The 17,143-nt window shown below is 32.4% G+C and overlaps 2 protein-coding genes across 2 annotated transcripts; both read right to left on the minus strand.

Annotated features, from left to right (window-relative positions):
• Nucleotides 1–2,515: 2,515 nt before the first annotated feature.
• On the minus strand, nt 2,516–5,944 carry LOC149373063 (uncharacterized). The gene is made up of 3 exons (XM_089597984.1): nt 5,678–5,944; nt 5,531–5,587; nt 2,516–2,796 (listed from the first exon to the last, which is right to left on the minus strand). Exons 1-3 carry the CDS (start codon nt 5,867–5,869, stop codon nt 2,620–2,622), a joined length of 426 nt encoding a protein of 141 aa, XP_089454110.1. The 5' UTR covers nt 5,870–5,944; the 3' UTR covers nt 2,516–2,619.
• Nucleotides 5,945–15,008: 9,064 nt separating this feature from the next.
• LOC149373064 (uncharacterized) lies at nt 15,009–16,641 on the minus strand. The gene is made up of 3 exons (XM_089597974.1): nt 16,614–16,641; nt 15,635–16,152; nt 15,009–15,530 (listed from the first exon to the last, which is right to left on the minus strand). Exons 1-3 carry the CDS (start codon nt 16,639–16,641, stop codon nt 15,009–15,011), a joined length of 1,068 nt encoding a protein of 355 aa, XP_089454100.1.
• Nucleotides 16,642–17,143: the final 502 nt, after the last annotated feature.

Here is a 17,143-nt window from a genome sequence, read left to right on the forward strand (position 1 = left end):
CATGTAAGATGTGGTCCAACTTATCAGTAGGAAAAAAGCTTAAAAATAAATAAATTTATAAAATTCACGCTCTAACTTCAAATTTCGAGTACTCACATTTTTCTGACACTGAACAAAATGAATTGGAGCCCGTGTTTAGCACTTTGTTTTATTCTCAAGAAGCTCTGCACGATCTTTTAAAGTAAAAGTATGACGAAAAAAGTTTGAAATGTATAAAAATATTTTTTTAAAAATTTAAAATTTGATTGAATGAAAACGGTTGAAAAAGTATATATTAAATCAACTTAATCGATTGCTGAAAGTATTTTTCTTGTGATGTAAAATATGGGGAATGAAAAAAAAAGGTTTTCAAAATGTGCATTAAAAAAATGTATTACATTTTTTGATACCAAAAGTGTCATTCTTTCCCTGTACTTCATTACAATACGTGTAAGTATATGTATACGTATAGACTACATTTTTTACTTGACAGTTATTCTTGGCTCGCTACAATAATAACTTTTCATGAAAAACTCAGTTTTGTTCGTAGGGTAAAGGTTTGTAGGTTACCAAAATATTTATCACGTTTTTTTTCCAGCATAAGAGAAAATGATGCACAATAATTTAAACTATTGGAGAAGAAGGCAAGTAAAGACAACGGCACATACTAATATAATGGCACCACGACAAAGGTTGATATTCTGTATTCTGTTAATGCGTCCACCACGGGAGGTGTTAAGTGTTTGCTGTGCATTTAATTAGAAAAACAAAGTATGCCCATCAATGTTCACTAAAGTAGGACAATCACTGTAACCTGTGAAAAACGTTGTAATCCCTGTGTTTAGAAGCGCGTCGATGATAAATATCTTTTGTACCGAAGTCACAGTAAAACTTTAAAACGCTTAAGGTATGAAAACAGTATTATGAATGGTCTTTGTTGTGTAAATGATAATTAGAATCTAATCTACAATTAGCATGTTCAAGTATCAGTCCCAGTAGATATATACACTCATGACGCCGAGGTCCACGATCCCAATTTTTTTTTACCAAAATATTTTTTATACAGAAACAATAAGTTTCGAGGGTACTGACACTTTTTGCTCTGGAAAAACTTTAAGGCACTCCTGAGTATCAGTCGTGCCTAATAAATAATAGTAAAGGCATGTGCTATTCTTCGTCAAAGAATAATCGAGTGTACGATTTTTGTCTGAAAGTAGTTGAGTGTATGATTCTTCGTTGGAAAGAAGTTGAGTAAACGATTATTCGTAGGGAAGTAGTCAAGTGCACGATTCTTCATCTAGAAGTAGTTGAGTGTACCATTCTTCGTCGGAAAATAATTAAGTGTATGATTTTTCTATGGAAAGTTATTAAGTGTATAATTCTTCGTCGGAAAGTAGTCGAGTTATACGATTATTCGTTGGAAATTAGTTAAGTGTACGATTCTTCGTCAGAAAGTAGTTGAGCGCACGAGTTTTCGTCGGAAAGTAGTTGAGTGTACGATTTTTCGTCTAAAAGTAGTAGTGTGTATGTTTCTTGGTTGGGAAGTAGTAGCTTGTACGATTCTTTGTTGGAAACCTCCAGCTGTACGATTCTTCGTTAGAACCTCTGGTGTACGGTTCTTCGTCAGAAGCATGTTGCTTGTTTTTTAAATAAGTGCATTTATCATGAGCTTAATAATATTTTTATTCGAAAAGTATCACACGCACTTAGTATTACATTTAGTAAGAAAACCATGCAAGAAAATCAAGATAATCAGGAAATCCAAGCAAAGCAATAAATTATACAATAATGGAAAAAACTTTTTAGTTTACTCTCAATACAGAAATGCGCAAATATGCCCTACGTGGCCTCATACCCCATAAGAAAGCATTGGCTGTGATGGTGAAAAATACAAACTGCGTGAATAAGCCATTAATCTAACGCAGGTACCATTTATCGCAAAAAAATCAGTGTGTCATTACTTTGAGAATTTTGTAATATTTCAAAATGTGACTAATTTGGTAAAAACATTGCAAATGAAAAAAAACGACCTTACGACTTTATTTAATTAAAAAGGAAAAGCTGAGAACCCAGAAATTTTCTTATTGGTGTACATTGATTAAATATACTTTGATGTTGATTGCAAATAAAATAATTGTGATACTTAGTGTAAATTTAGAAATAACATGTTTTTCATGCTAGAAATGTATGAGGATATGCTTTAATAATAAAACGATAAAAAAAATTTAGATATAAATAAGACTTTTATTTATGACAATTGACTTAGCATCTTTTTAATCGCAGCACCTTGTTTCGATCATTGAATTCCAAAAATTATATTATCTCTCGAAGCAAGGTAGAGTAATGGTATCCGTATTTTCTTTATATTTTTTTACGAATTTTTCATCAACTTATATAAACTCATGGACAGCTAACAACGATTTCTTTTTATTAATTGTATTTTTTTTTTTCTTTTCTTTTTTTTTTTTTTTTTTCTATTGATGAGCTTGGAACTACAAAAATTGCTAAAAATGTTATTTATACTTTTCGACCAAGGAACATTAAATAAAAAAATGACATCGTTATATTCTTTTATTTTCTGCATATTCTTTTTTTTCGATTAGAAAATAAATTATTTAAAATTTTAAAGTTCTTAATTGTCTATACTTTAACATCTGGCTCATTCCTTGAAGGAAAACGAATATACAAGACGTCATCGGAGTGAAATCCTGCCTTAATTCTTTCCAAATCACACTGATCTGGAATGTCAAACGTCATAGAGGCTTCGCTTAGTTGATTTTTCCTGGTAGCCTGAACTAATATCGATTTCCCTCTGACCTGAAAGATGACATCATTGTTCTAATTAACAGGTTAACTACGACGAAATTTGTTGGAATAGCTTTTTGTTATGATCAGATTATATATAAAAATAGTGTTGGGGCATAAACGCACCGGCTTTGTTTGTTATTGAAAAGACAGTTAAAACTGATAGATTATTTTGTCTAATTTTGCTTGTAACTTTCTTTAGGAGCATTGTATTGCAGAAGTATCAGAAGATAATTTGTTTTTTTTCGATAATCTACCAAAAAGTGGTGCTAAGGTTGTCTCACACCTATTTTTTACAAAGTGATAGCGAAAGACGCTATTCAAAATTATATATTAAAATTATATTTATCTTTTCATTCTTGCATATCATTACTTCAAAGTTAAGAATTCCGTATTTTTTTAAGAAATCGTAAGCCATGCTCAATAATTTTTATGTAACATTAAAAATGATTTCAAAAAACAATTTATTATTTTACAATTTATTTGCCTTAAACCTTATAGTATTGCTGCATCAAAGTTTTCAGATGAATTTTATTAAGGATAGCGAAAAGCTTCAATGTTGAGACAAACTTTTTTTTTAATTTTGACCTTAATCTTTTATAAAACTAAATTTGTAATAAAAAAAAAATATTATCATTTTGACGACTCACATTTGAATGTGTGGAAACCAATTTCACTTTATAGGATATATTTTTACATGAAGAAAAAAAAAAATTCAACGACATAATTCCAGCAACAGTAATTAAAAACTCATTTTTACAGTTACACAGTTAGTAATTTTTACATAAATTAACAGCATAAAACCAACTGTTATACTTGAATACTTTGACTTATTGTACTGTTTTTCGAACAAAAGGTTGCATGCATTTAGTCGTTAATGCATAAAAAAAATTAGATTTTTTTTTCCACGTACGAAAATTTAAGGTTCCCTACCAATTACTTTGGACCACGTTCCTGTAAAAAAACCCTTATTTAAGGTGCTGTCTCTTACGGTGTATCTTTTTAATCAGCTTTTTCTTCAGTTACCAGTTTGCATCCGCTTTTTTGTGAAACATATTTCTTGTAAATATAAGAAACGATGAGGAAAAAAGTGCAGTTGCATAAAAATAGTAATCAAGGATTATCGTTTAAATATCGTAGCAAGAAAAATCGTGCAAGTAAAAAAATATGGCTAAATTCATTAAAAATACTTTGTCTTGCATGCACGGCACGACCAATCTACAAAGCACCAGCGAAAAAAAAGTATTACTTGAACAAAAGGACTGACTTTTAATAGTACTCCGTAACTTACTCCGTACTTAAAAAAAAAACGGTATCTTAAAACCCAGAAAATAGAGCATAAGACAGTTAAAATCGTTAATAGTAACATTATGAAAAATAATTTCAAAAATTTTCTGTACACAGACGAGAATCATATTAGTGAAAGCAACAGTGATGATTTTCCCAAATCAAAAAAACGAAAAATGTAGAATATCGTTTGTTATTTGTACATGTATTTCACATAATATGACGAAATTTCAGATGTATTGGTTTTAAATGTATGTAATTAAATGAAAAATCTTTTTTAAAAAAAGTAGCGAATGATCATAATATGGTTTTGTGTAACGATATGAGTTTTGTATTTAGCAAGCAGACGACCAAATGCATAGTACGTCGAAGTTTTCAGGTATTTTTATATATATATATATATATATATATATATGTATATATATATTTTTTTTTATAGTAATCGTTAATGAACGTAACAAATACTAACTCAAATCAATAACAAGAATTATTCTACAGAAATGAAACAAATTGTTTCAGGTTGGAAGACAGTTGGAGATAAACCATTATTACCACAAACTCTTAATAGTTAACATTAAAAACACGTTATAGCAGTTACATATTTTTCAATTCGTATGAAAATTTACTCCATTAAGTGCAATGTGTTGCATACCAGTAAAATGAACTATGTATTTGAAAATATCTACAATTTATTTATGTTGCAAAATTGAATCTTCTCAAAAATTGGGGTTGAAATTAGAAAGAAAAAATTGCTTTTTCCACCACATTAAAATTCTTAGCGTTCTTCATGACTTTTCGTTCTTAGATTTGTTTCAGCCTTTCTGTAGGAGAAAAAAATTCATACCAAAGGTATTTAATTATTAATTTTAAAGAATTTTTGATTGTAAAATCTTAAAATTAATAATTTTGCAAAATTAAAACTTTGAATAGCAATTTTCGAACTTTTTTGCTCTATAACTGCGCGAAAAATAGGTTTTCTATTGTCTGACTAGCAGCAATCAAAAGATAATCAAATAAAGATCAAATTATTTTGAGCTATTTTGACACTGTGATGAAAACATAGAATTATAAATAAAATTCAGCATATAATTTAGTCAATTTTTACTACTTGTTAAATACGAAAAGAAGCTGGTGTATTTATGCCCCAAAAAAAAATTTTTATGTGTCATAATTATAGTACAAAATTTTTTTAATTACTCTTGCTGTAGTAAAAAATTTCTTATTTATCATTTTTCGTGGCTTTATCTACCTGCTTAATAGCTTATTCAAGAGATTTACTGCATACATTTTAATTACACTTTGTTACAAGAATTGCAAAAGTTAAACATTTTCTCTACTCCCGGATTATACAAAAATCTTAATAGACTTTTTTCCTTAATTCGAGGACAACCCTTGCAAAACATAAAACGTTTGAAAAATAAATAAAGAGAAGAACAAAGAAAATTTTTTTGATACTTACCATGACCTTAATTGTGTCTTTGTCATATTTAGCGCGACCAAACTCCTTCTGGAGGACCTTTTTTTATAAAACCACAATTTTGTTCAGTTTTGAGAAAGAATCTTAGAAAAAATTAAGTATGGAAATGCAATTTTAAAATCCCCATACCTTTTTGCTATCAGGTAAAAGGCGATGATCTTTGCTGCGTTTCAGGTCCAATTGCCTCGTCTCTTCAGTGGCGTTGCTGGTACAGGTTATTGGATGAACCTCACGGCCACAGAAAGAGACGCCAAACTTCTGAGACTCTTCATCATTCCGCATAATAAAATCCATCTTCTCATTTTCCTCATTATCGGACATTTTTCTTCAAATATTATGATACAAATACGTTGCTGCTGGTTGAGGAAAGTCTTTCAAGCGACTGATAAACAACGATGTGGCTCCTAATGTTGCTACTGTATGTGTCACGTTCGTGATATCACTATCGTTTATAATTAATACCTGTTATATCACGTACTCAATATTTTCGTGGCTAACTTTGTTAATGATACATGCTAGTGTGCGCTTAGGTACGGTCTTTGTTCTAGAAAAATGTCTAGTAAACTATTGTCTTGAACTTTAATGTTTGATGAAACTGTGCGTATCTGACATTACTTGATTTTATACCTTCAATAATTACTGTTGGAGGATCTGTATAAAAAGAGTTACCATGGAATATCTCAGGTGCGGGTGAGTGTTGAAAACAAAGGAAATATAACTCGTTCAAATCGTCAACTTTACAAAAAGCCACCTCAGTGTAGTAATAACGGATGTTCATTGCTATCAAATTTATGTACAAAATTTCTTGACACTACTTTGACAACGAGAAATGTCGTATTTTGTAGAGAAACATTTTCGATGGACGTACATTGTCACAATTCTTTAAAGATAAAATTGCAAGAGACGAGAAGAAAGTCTGTCTTCTTTGAAAAAGAAAACGATGTCAAGGTGTTTTTATAATACGTGAAAAAAAAGGAAGGAAAAAGATGTTAAGCCATACTTAGTCGAGTGAAGCTTGGTGAGGAATTTCTTCGATTGCTTTAGGTTATCTCTTTGTAGTAGAATCCTTTGTTCTTTATAAATACTAGGACTTAAACAATGCAGATTTTTACAAATGAGAGAGAATTAGAAACTTTGTTGCATTATTCCCATGATGTATCCTGGTAAAAAAATAATTTTCCTCCTTTCGGGCGGAAAGTGAGGGCCGAAAGTACTTTCAGTGCCTATTTCACGGGCGGAAAGTGGAACCTCCCGCCCTAGGGCGGAAAGTACATTCCTGCCCTAGGGCGGAAAGTACATTCCCGCCCGCAAATAAGAAAAATTAGTAAATTTTGTAGTTGGTGCTGTACATTATCAATATGTTATATGCGACATCTATCAAATATCTTTCTTTATACATCTTCAAAACAAGACTTGATTATTTTATGAAATTCTATTATAAGTATATTTTGTGTATAATTTCTTAAGAAAAAATATAATATTACGATAAGGGAGTATTATATCTCTGATTGCCATTTTTTGATACTCATACTCTCATTCCACCAAGTTTTTTTTTTTTTCGGGAGATTAGATTAATTTAATTTATTTTTTTTTTTCCGGGAAATGGTTGTAAATTTTTTTTAATCGAACGATCAATTGATTTTTTGGACGAGGGGGGGGGCTTTGCCCCCCCTACCCCCCACCGGGGGCTCCGCCCCCTGGACCCCCGCCGGGGGCTTTGCCCCCTGGTCCCCCACCAGGGGCTGCCGCCCCTGGACCCCGCACAACCTTTGATGCGAACTTTCGTTTATTAACAATTAACTCTTACTTATTTTAAAAAATTCCCTACCTTACCGACTACTTTTTTAGACTTATTATTTTATAAAAATAAAATCATACTCAATTTTAAATAATTGATGCAAAATACGAGTTACCGTTCTTCTTCATGACATCTCAATCAATAAACATAGTTTTATATATACAACACAATTTATAAATAGGGAAGTTCACTAATATCTACACTGCAGTCAAGATATTCTAGCATACCAGCTTTAAGTTTTTGTTCGTACTCAACTATTCTAGTCAATACACTATTCGAAACACCTCCGTTATTTTTTAACAGAGGTTGCAATATCTTAGAATTCACCGTAAATATTTTTCATTTTTAATCCTGTAGTTAAATTTCTATTGAAGTGATCATTAACCAGACAAAATACGTTCTCACTTTGCGCCCTTAAGGAGAAAAATAGGATACGCGACTCGGGCGGAGGCCTTCCCGCCCTTGAGCGCACTTTCCGCCCTTCGAGTACTTTCGGCCCTCGGGCGGAAAGTACTCGGCGGGCGGAAAGTGCGCCCGCGGGCGGGAAGAAGCACTTTCCGCCCTAGTGGCGTAATATACTATTGTTTACATAAGACAAAAGAAAAAAAGAAGAATCTACAAAAATCAAGTCTTCATTCCAATACAACTTACTCGCTGTGGTACACAATCTTTAAAGACTTTAAGCTAGCAAAGTCTTGGAGCTAGCAAATTCTTTTACAATAGAGCAGGAAATATAACTTTCTTCCAGCTAAACGATTAAGCTTATCAAGTCACTTTTTGAAACTTTCTAAAACTATTTCTAAGACTAAAAGTATTTCTAAAACCTTAGGTAAGAAACTACATGCGAAAAATTCAACTATTCTGGCTGTATACTAAGGAAAGAAAATAGTTCACAATATGCAGTCAATCAAGGAACTTCGAAACAAGTAACTCGTCTACTAAAAATAATTAACATCATTAAAAATGAAAAGTCAAGGAGTTGTCTCAACTGAACGCTTAGAGTAAATTGAACAAAGCTGTGTTTTCCCAAATACTGAGGCATAACTTTTTTCTTTTTTTTTTTTTTTTTTTTTTTTTGTTTGTACACTACATTAGGTCTCCAATGTATGGCATACATGGCTTTCATTCTGGATATGCCTCATTGTAGAGAAAACACAGTAAAAGCAATAAAACGCATATATATAGAGGATTTACGAAACGAGTGTAGTAAATTGCAGTTGTTATAGCTTCTGTTTTTATATCGGGACGTTGGTAAGGCATATCTCATGTTAGTAAAAAGAATTAAAAGACCTCTTGATTTTCTGTTCTGTTTACATTTTTTTTTGCAGGTGGGCTTTCGTATAACAATTGGGTGATACAATATGGCATAAATTAATTTTTGTACATATAGGATTCCCAATTCTCTTTGGAAAGGAGAAGATGATTATGTACCACTGAAACCCATCGTGTACGTAAAATTGCTGCATCAAATCTCTCGTTATCAACGCTAATATCGTACCTTCATTTGTATATCCAGTCGAATAAGGCAGGATGTTCCAGCTCGACATATAAAATTAACAAACAGTTTATAATCATCTTTACATAAATATTGACATTAAATATTAACATGGAGAATACTTTAAAAGGCTTTTGCGACCTGCTAATTAAAACCTATATATTTGAAACTTTGTTCAATAAGATTGGAATCATCAAGTAGGAGACGATAACATATTTTCTACATGCATTTAATACAAAGACTTTGAAAGCTACTTACATCTAACACGAGTTTCTTAACTTTTTCACGATAACCAACATTTTTTCTAAATTACAATTAAAAGATTTATTTTGAAAGTATTTTTATTTTCATTTAGAGAACATGCTGTTACAGTTTTATTACAGCCGATATAATGTGACGTCTCAAATTACGGCTCCGTAAAACTAATCTGACTTTAAGCAAACTTTGGCATCGAATATTTTGAGAGTTTCCTAGATGGCAGATAAAAATGTTAATGCTATCTGAGTAATAACTTTTTTTTTTTCGAAAAAAATTACTTTTCAGTTGTACAAAGCTTGTGAACGAAATCAATTCAAATTTCTGGCTTTTTGAAAAAAAGGCCCACCCTTTTCATAGAATTTAAAAGTGTAAGTGTAAAAAAATTGTTAAAGTCCATCAAATGACGTGGTTCTCCTTAAAAATAATATCACCATAAAAAATCATTCAACGACTCCTTACCATTTCAAAAAGCTTCGAAGTCCTAATGAAAATTCAAAACTTTTTATTTTTCCCAAAGAGTTGTTATCCCTTAGAATTTACACTTTGTTAAAGTAAGTAACGTTAGGTTTTCTATCATTTTTCACATACCACCTCTTTTGTAACTCAACGAGTCCTTTCAAGCGCGAAGTAAATCGAATCTGATTTCATATCACGTAGGTATTAATTTACATGTCTTTACCAAACGCTCATTTTCTATAAACCATCTGCGAGAAAATCTCTCTATTGTAAACATATTGATATACGACACACACAAAATCAATACATAGTTTGAACACTCGTACATAAAATATTAGAAGAAGCCAAAAATATCGAAAACTTGTTGGTGGTGGGGGAAAAAAGCACTTGGTCGAGCTTGCGTTAACCCAAGTGGGGTAGGAGAAAAAAAGCTCGAGAGTCGAAGTTGATTGGCCGTCAAATTTGGAGAGTAGGAGCTAAGGTAGACGGTATTGGCTGCGAGTAAATACGTGGCCTCACAAAACATTGTAATTGGTAGGAGCAGTGGGTTCTTTCCATGATTGATTAGTTTGGTGTTGTGGTGGTGGTGGTAGTCACGATTCTGGGGATGGCTCAATGTATAATTTGTTTCATACTGTGGTATTGATATTGAAAATCTGTGACTTACATGATGGTTTATTTTATAGAATATTCTTCGTGGTACGCAAAGAATCATACAGAAGTTTGAATAGGAACAGAAAAATACAATAATTTTTTAAAATTTTATTTTAAATAATCTTGAATAATGCTCATATTTTTGTCTGATAGAATTGGTTCGACTTCGATTCTATAGTTATTTATGATTTTAAAAGAATCCTTTGAATAATGGTATTTGGTACATGATATTTTTTAATGTAACTGCAAATAACATTTTATAAAGAATTTAAAAATACAAATATTAAATCGGCTTTTGTACGTGTTACTGGTTATTCTAAGATTATCTACAATCTGTACTCCCCGTACTCATAATTTAATTCAAAAAATTATAGGAGTGTTATCTTTATCTGCAAAAAAAATCAAAATGAAAACTGGTACTTCAAAACATAGGCTATAGTAAATTATCTATTGTTATAATATTTGTTGATTTTATATAAAAATACAGCTCATTAAAATAAAAAACTAACATATTACCAAGAAGTAATCGATTGAAGTATACTCGGTACTTATAAAACTGTCACATTTATCATAACAACTAAGATAATATCAAAGTTTTAACTTTAATATTTTATACTTTATTGACGATGTAATAAAAATAAGCTTTAGGTAAATTTTTATGTTAGTTAATTAGATAAGCTTTTAATAAGCTTATCAAACAATTCGTGAAAAGTATGTTATCGTACAGCGATTCGGCTCTTCCCATTCATTGATTTGTGGTTATGTATTTTTTCTATTTCCTAATGAATTTGAAGGGCTTTAAAATAAGATGGTGGCCAGTAAAGCTTTTGATTACTACGATTGTGTGTTCACTTTCTAAAGGAGTCAGAAATACTGTAAAGATGAATAACATTTTTTCAACAAATTGACAGTAATTTTGACAAAGAAAAAAAAAAAAAAAAAACAAATACATGTATACTTTTTAATCTGATGTTTACGTCAGGTAAGTAATAATACTACAACTTCGATAAAGCTCGACAATATAACTGAAAATGCACTCCCTAAATTTAATTTTCAAGTTTAGCAATCGCTATTACAGAGGTAGTAGCGATGTAAGGAAGAAAATTATGTACGATAGTCTAATAAACAGTTTTATTTAATTTAAAGTAAATTGTCATTAATACTTTAATTACGTCATTATTATTTTTAAAATTTAACTAAAACAAAGTTTTAATTAATAGAAAGAAGTATTAAGTAAGAGAGTGTATCAACTTTTTGATTACTTAATTGTACAAAATTAATAAAAATTTTCTAAAATTATTTTTAAGCTCCTAGTTAAACTACTAAATTCTTGTACAAATACGTGTTATCGGAAAGAAAAGATAATACCCGCTTCTCATATTCTTATTGTAGAAATCAGAATTTCAGTTCAATACACAGTTAGACAATGTAAGAATCTGAAAGTTATGTTATCAATCTGGTGCAGATTGAAATTGTATTACAGTGTTCTTAAACTATTTAATTATTTAGAGAACTTCAAGTGTTTCTGATAGTTAAATAATACAATAATTTGTGTACATGTAACTCTGTACACAATCAGATCTGTACCTCACAAAAAGTGTAATAAGCATTGTAATCGTAACAGAGAATATTTTTTCCAACTTTAATCAGTGTCTATCGTGCATCACGTACGTGTGTTTTACGACTTATTTAAAGCTTGTGGTGAATATAAAATATCAATTCATGTTGTTTTTCGTTGCCCAAGAAACGGCCTCGTATTTGTTCAAACATGCCATCGCTACCGTTAAATATTAAAATGCATACACACCCACAAATTACATGTGACTTTTAATTTCCAATATAAACCCAAAAACTGCGTTTGATCAATAAAATGATGTTCTTACCAACGGGACGGTGCCTGATTCAAAGGACAGATTAGAGAAAAGGGAAGGGTGAAACAAAAACACCTGCAGGACACGTACCTCGCACGTACCGATAATCGTAAATATATTATAAGCAGAGCTGCGTAGTAGATGTTGGTAAAAGTGAATTGTCATGCTTGTTGTAAGCATCAGTACTGACACATGATATTTAAGAGGATCGAGTTTTTTATTCTCAGCTCAACAGCTTAGCTACTTTGTCGTATGTCAGGAAATCGAGATGAGTTATCAAGGATTTTGGATATAGGAAGGAAAAAGCTCCTGAAAACATCAGAAGGGGCGTATATAATTATATACGTCCTTAACCACAGGAAAAAAGGGTGGGTATATTGGAGGAAAGTTTTGCATGTTAATATGTAGAATAAAGCTTTATTTTTGCATTTGGTACTATTTTTTAGAACCGACTTCTAATGGCACGTTTTTTTAAGTTGTAAGGTTGTAGCTTTAAAAGCGTATGCAACAATTAAGTTCACATCAACAGATGTGTAAATATATGTAAATTGACCAATAATAACAGACAGGTTAAATAGTACATGGTATATATTGAAGTAAATCGTATCTTAAAGTCATGAAAAATAATGGGTCGAATTATTATGTAACATTTTTCTGTCCTTCAGCAACATTTACTTTTCATGTTCATAGACGTACTATGTATAGATTAACATTACTGTATGAAATTCAATATTATAGAGCTTTCTTTCTTCGATTTCAAAGTACCTAGTATAGTCTCGGTTTACTTAAGAGCATGAATCTGTATGTGATTATTGACTTGTTCTCAACACATAATATATGTATACCAATCATCATACTAGGCAGTACGGAGTTCAACATAAAAGCACCAACTTCTTCATAAATACCTTATTTTATCAATCACCAAAGTTACATTTGATACGAATTTTCAAAAAGTGCATCTCAAAATACAAAATAAAGAAAAATTACGGTAAAACTTATAATATGTAAAGAAAGAGGCTGTGACTTCAATAATATTTAAACAAATTTTTGACTAGTATTTATTATTTATTCATTCAAGATAGTTGAAGATGTTGTTAATCTTCTTTTACACAATAGGTTTTTTTTTATACTTTGGAGATATTTTTAGCCATCAGTCTAAAATAAAATGCAATTTTTAAATTCATATCAAAACATCTTAGACTTAAGGTTTTGTCAGGACTGCACCTTTCGTATCAAAACTAAAAAAAAAGTTTTTATAAAAGAACTTTGTAGAAATTGCGGTTTTTAATATGTCAACAAAATTTTGGTACAAAAAATAAATAAAGAAATAAAATAATGCATTAAATATTAATGTGGATAAAAGTAGGCACGTCTGTTTGGCTTAAGAGTTTTGAATCTGAAATCCGAAAGCAAGTTAAAAATGGTCATACTTACGATTATTAAGAGGAATAAAAAATCTTAGAGGCAGAGAGTAATCAACTGTAATTGTATGGTAAATAAGATTATCTGCTATTGAAGTATTGATTCGTTTTTTCATCGTTTTTAATTCGGTTGGCCGTGAATTTTTAATTACTTATTTTATAACACATTTTCTTGAACGATAAATATTTCACGTGTAATGTGTGCACAAAAGTGTGTGCTGATTGACAAAATGACAAAGAAGCTTAATAAATTTTTTGAGATCTTAATGCTTTGTAAAGAGATATTTTTCCATTCGACAAGAGCCAACTGACAGTGCTTTAACTTTCAGCAAATAATAAACTAATACCAAGGAAAAATATAAAATAATTCGAGCTTGTACTCAATGCTCATTTTTCATGAGTGTAAATTTTGCATTTTCCTAATAAGCAAAAAAATTTTAGTTACAACCTGAGGCCTAGATTCCTTTAGTACCAAGTTCATTATATATAATAATAGTTGAACGAAGGGGCAGTATCTTATTTTACTAGAATGTAATTCAAACTGTATTAATAAGTAACGAGTAATACAATATACCATCGTATTTACTAACAACAATATCAGTACATGTTGCAATAATGTAAATGCAATATAGTGCCAATTACATGGACATTTGTTTGAAAACTACTTAAATATACGAATAATGGTAAGGCAAATAAAAAAGGCAACATTTTTACATTCATTACTAAAAAATTTTAGCTTTTTCATTTATATGAAAATATAAAAACGTAACAGCTGTTTCATTACACTGTACCTTTCTTCGTGATAGAGGGTTACATACTAAACGTATTCTCAAACTCCAAGTTCTTGTCTCTATTATTTTCTTTACCACCATTTTAAAAAAGGTTTTTTATTAAATAAAGACCACCACAATCGATTACTAAAATAAATGGTTGACATTGTTTGGTTTTTTTTAAGATATATGACTATAGCGGTGTTTAAAATCATTTGATGAATAAATTACTCTTACAGGGCTTTAAACTTCTTATAAAAAAAAATACAAACAAATAAACGTTTAGTCAATAAACTGGTGTAAATCATCTAGTGAACTGTTTTATAAGTAATTTTAGTCACTGGCTAATTTTTTTCATTACTAACATACCTTAGTGATCAAATAGATTGAAAAATTAAAAAGTTTGTTATAAAAAATTTAATAATAGTGAATAATAAATCAAAAATAAAAAGTAGCTTTATCCAGATACCTTTTTCCAGAAGATCTGCGGAAACTTTTTTGGCAGCATCCAGTCGTTCTTCAGATAGGCGGAAAGGGCGCTTAAAGGTTGGGCGTCCTGTGGTGCTGATTGAGTGCTTCACTGGTAGTCCTGGGGGCTGGACAGAAGTGCTGCTTGGCTTGAACAGGTCTGCGAATTCTTTGCACAGCTCAGCATACTTTTGTACGAAGGTGCTACTGTTTTCGTAGAAATGAGTGACTGTTGAAACCGATTACAGAGGCATCCTGTCAAGGACTCCCTACAAGGCGAGGCCGCTGAGGGGATCTGTAAGCCTGGCGGCTTCAAGATCGAGTAAGAGCCCGTAATTCATCAGAAAATCCGCACCAATAATACCGTGTAGCACGTTGGCAATGGTGAAGGTGCAATTGAAATCTCTTCGGAGACCTAGGTTGAGCGACAGCTTGTGTGTGCCGAAGGTCTGGATAGTCGACTGGTTGGCGGCGTATAGCATGATTGGCTGCTGTGGTAGCTTTTCTCGGACTGTTGACATTAGCAAGAGCAGTAGGACCGAGCCAGTGTCCACGAGAAAGCGTAGGTTAATGCGCTTGTCGCACATGTGTAGGCGGTTTTCAGTGGTGCGTATGCTCACCTCTGCCACCTGATCCAAAGGTGGCATTAAGCGTTTCCCTGTCCCAGTGCGATGGGTGCACGGTAGGAGCAGGGCTTCATGCAGCGTATGGCTGCTGCTCCATGCTTGTTGTGGTACCAGCACCGGGAAGGCGAGGTTGGCGTGGCTGCGGGTGACTGAGAACGGCCTCGGCTGTGGGAGCGGAAATTCCGTCCATGACAGTTGTTGTTGTTATTGTTGTTGTTGTTGTCGTTGTTGTTGTTGTTGTTGGTGTTGTTGTTGTTGTTGTTGTTTACCGTGGGCTGCTCGAGTTGCTGGCGTGTAAGCGCGGTGAAGTGCGCTTTTGCGAGCCTAAAGGCGGCGACTTCCTGAGTGAGGTCCGGATGTCCGGCTTGACCTGTAGGGAAACTAATGGAACGTGGTGCGTGACTCACAGGCATTACAGAGGTTCCGGTTTTCAGCAGTTTATCAGCGGCCTCTGCGAGCTTGGGCATGTCAGCGTGTTCAAGCACTCGAAGCAGCATGGCAGCGTTAGGCGGTAAAAGGTCTAGCCACCTGACCTTGAGGGCTTCGTCTGTAAAGTTGGCACTAGCGTGGCTTTTGAGGTTGCGCCATAGTTGAGATGGTTTCATGTCACCAAGCTGTAGACCTGAGAGCACCATTTGTAGCTGCTTCTCGCGCGAATCGGACGTCCTAGAGAGAATTGCTTCTTTGATTGTCGTGTATTTGTCAGTCTCAGGCAGGTCGCTGATGATGTCTGCAAGCTGATCAATGGCGTCGCTGTCAAGTAAGCTGACGATGAGGTTGTACTTCGCTGCATCGTTGACGACATTGTGCAAAAGTCTCACATATTTTTTCAAGTTTAACAGGCATGGATTCAAAATTTTCGGTAGGGCCAGAGTGCATGAGCTTAGCGTAAAATTTAACTCTCAAAATTTTTAATGGTACAACTTCGACGCAGTAAAAAGAGAACGACATTAACAGGAATCTTTTAGCCTTTGAAAATCATAGTATTTCATGGCTGCAAAGTGAAAAATAAAACGAGCTTTGAATGCCCAGGAAATCAAGATGCCCCTGAAGAAAACCACCAATGCGCAGTTTTTAAAAAATAAATTAAGTTGGGCCAGCCTATTTGCTTGCTTATTAAAAATAAACGTGTAATTAACATTATTGAGAGAAATAAGGAAAGAAATGCTATATTCTAAAAGCTTGAGGGAATTTTAATAAAGCTGATGTCAAGTGGAACTCTGCCACGAGTTAAATTGACGAAAATACCTGTAAAATAAGGTGGTCTTTCGAGCATATTTAATTTAATACATCCCTTTAAAGTCTCTTAAAATTTTTTGGGTACGTCTTTGCATGAACTTGTGGCAATAAGCGTAAAAATCTAAGCCTTCGGCACTTTTGAGATTAAGAATTAAAGTGTGTTCAAACAGATGTAACCACATCTTATAAGTGATAATTTTTTCGATGGCCATAGCTGCAACGATGAAGTTACCCCCACATTTGATACAGCCAGATTTGTAAAATACAACATCAGTAGAGTCTAACTACTTCCAGAAAAATTTTTTTACGAACTACCACAGAAAAAGTAGGTTTCCACACAAAAATACACTCTCAAGTATTATGAATAAGTCACCAGCATATAGGGAAAACATAAACACATCTTGTATTACAACGCTATACGTAGAATCAGCGTTAAATTGAAGCTGCCGCTGACGTTGCTTTTTGTTGTTGCTTTTATTCCTTATTATATCACCACAATGTTGTTTTTAACCATATTAAATCTTAAATTATAGTTGTAC

Source organism: Copidosoma floridanum, unplaced genomic scaffold, assembly GCF_036245765.1.
Source record: "Copidosoma floridanum isolate Cflo_tuat_1 unplaced genomic scaffold, Cflo_Japanese_pri ptg000046l, whole genome shotgun sequence".
Lineage (NCBI taxonomy): Eukaryota > Metazoa > Arthropoda > Insecta > Hymenoptera > Encyrtidae > Copidosoma > Copidosoma floridanum.

Bases quoted from the DNA above. Each gene is read 5' to 3' on its own strand.
- LOC149373064 (XM_089597974.1), bottom strand. From the start codon at position 16,641: ATGCTCGAAAGACCACCTTATTTTACAG. The intron at 16,153-16,613 runs GTATTTTCGTCA...TCAACGATGCAG, and splicing joins AAGACCACCTTATTTTACAG to CGAAGTACAACCTCATCGTC. The intron at 15,531-15,634 runs GTAAACAACAAC...CCGCTCCCACAG, and splicing joins AGCAACTCGAGCAGCCCACG to CCGAGGCCGTTCTCAGTCAC.
- LOC149373063 (XM_089597984.1), bottom strand. From the start codon at position 5,869: ATGTCCGATAATGAGGAAAATGAGAAGATGGATTTTATTATGCGGAAT. The intron at 5,588-5,677 runs GTATGGGGATTT...TTATAAAAAAAG, and splicing joins TTTTACCTGATAGCAAAAAG to GTCCTCCAGAAGGAGTTTGG. The intron at 2,797-5,530 runs GTAAGTATCAAA...GTCATCTTTCAG, and splicing joins AAGACACAATTAAGGTCATG to GTCAGAGGGAAATCGATATT.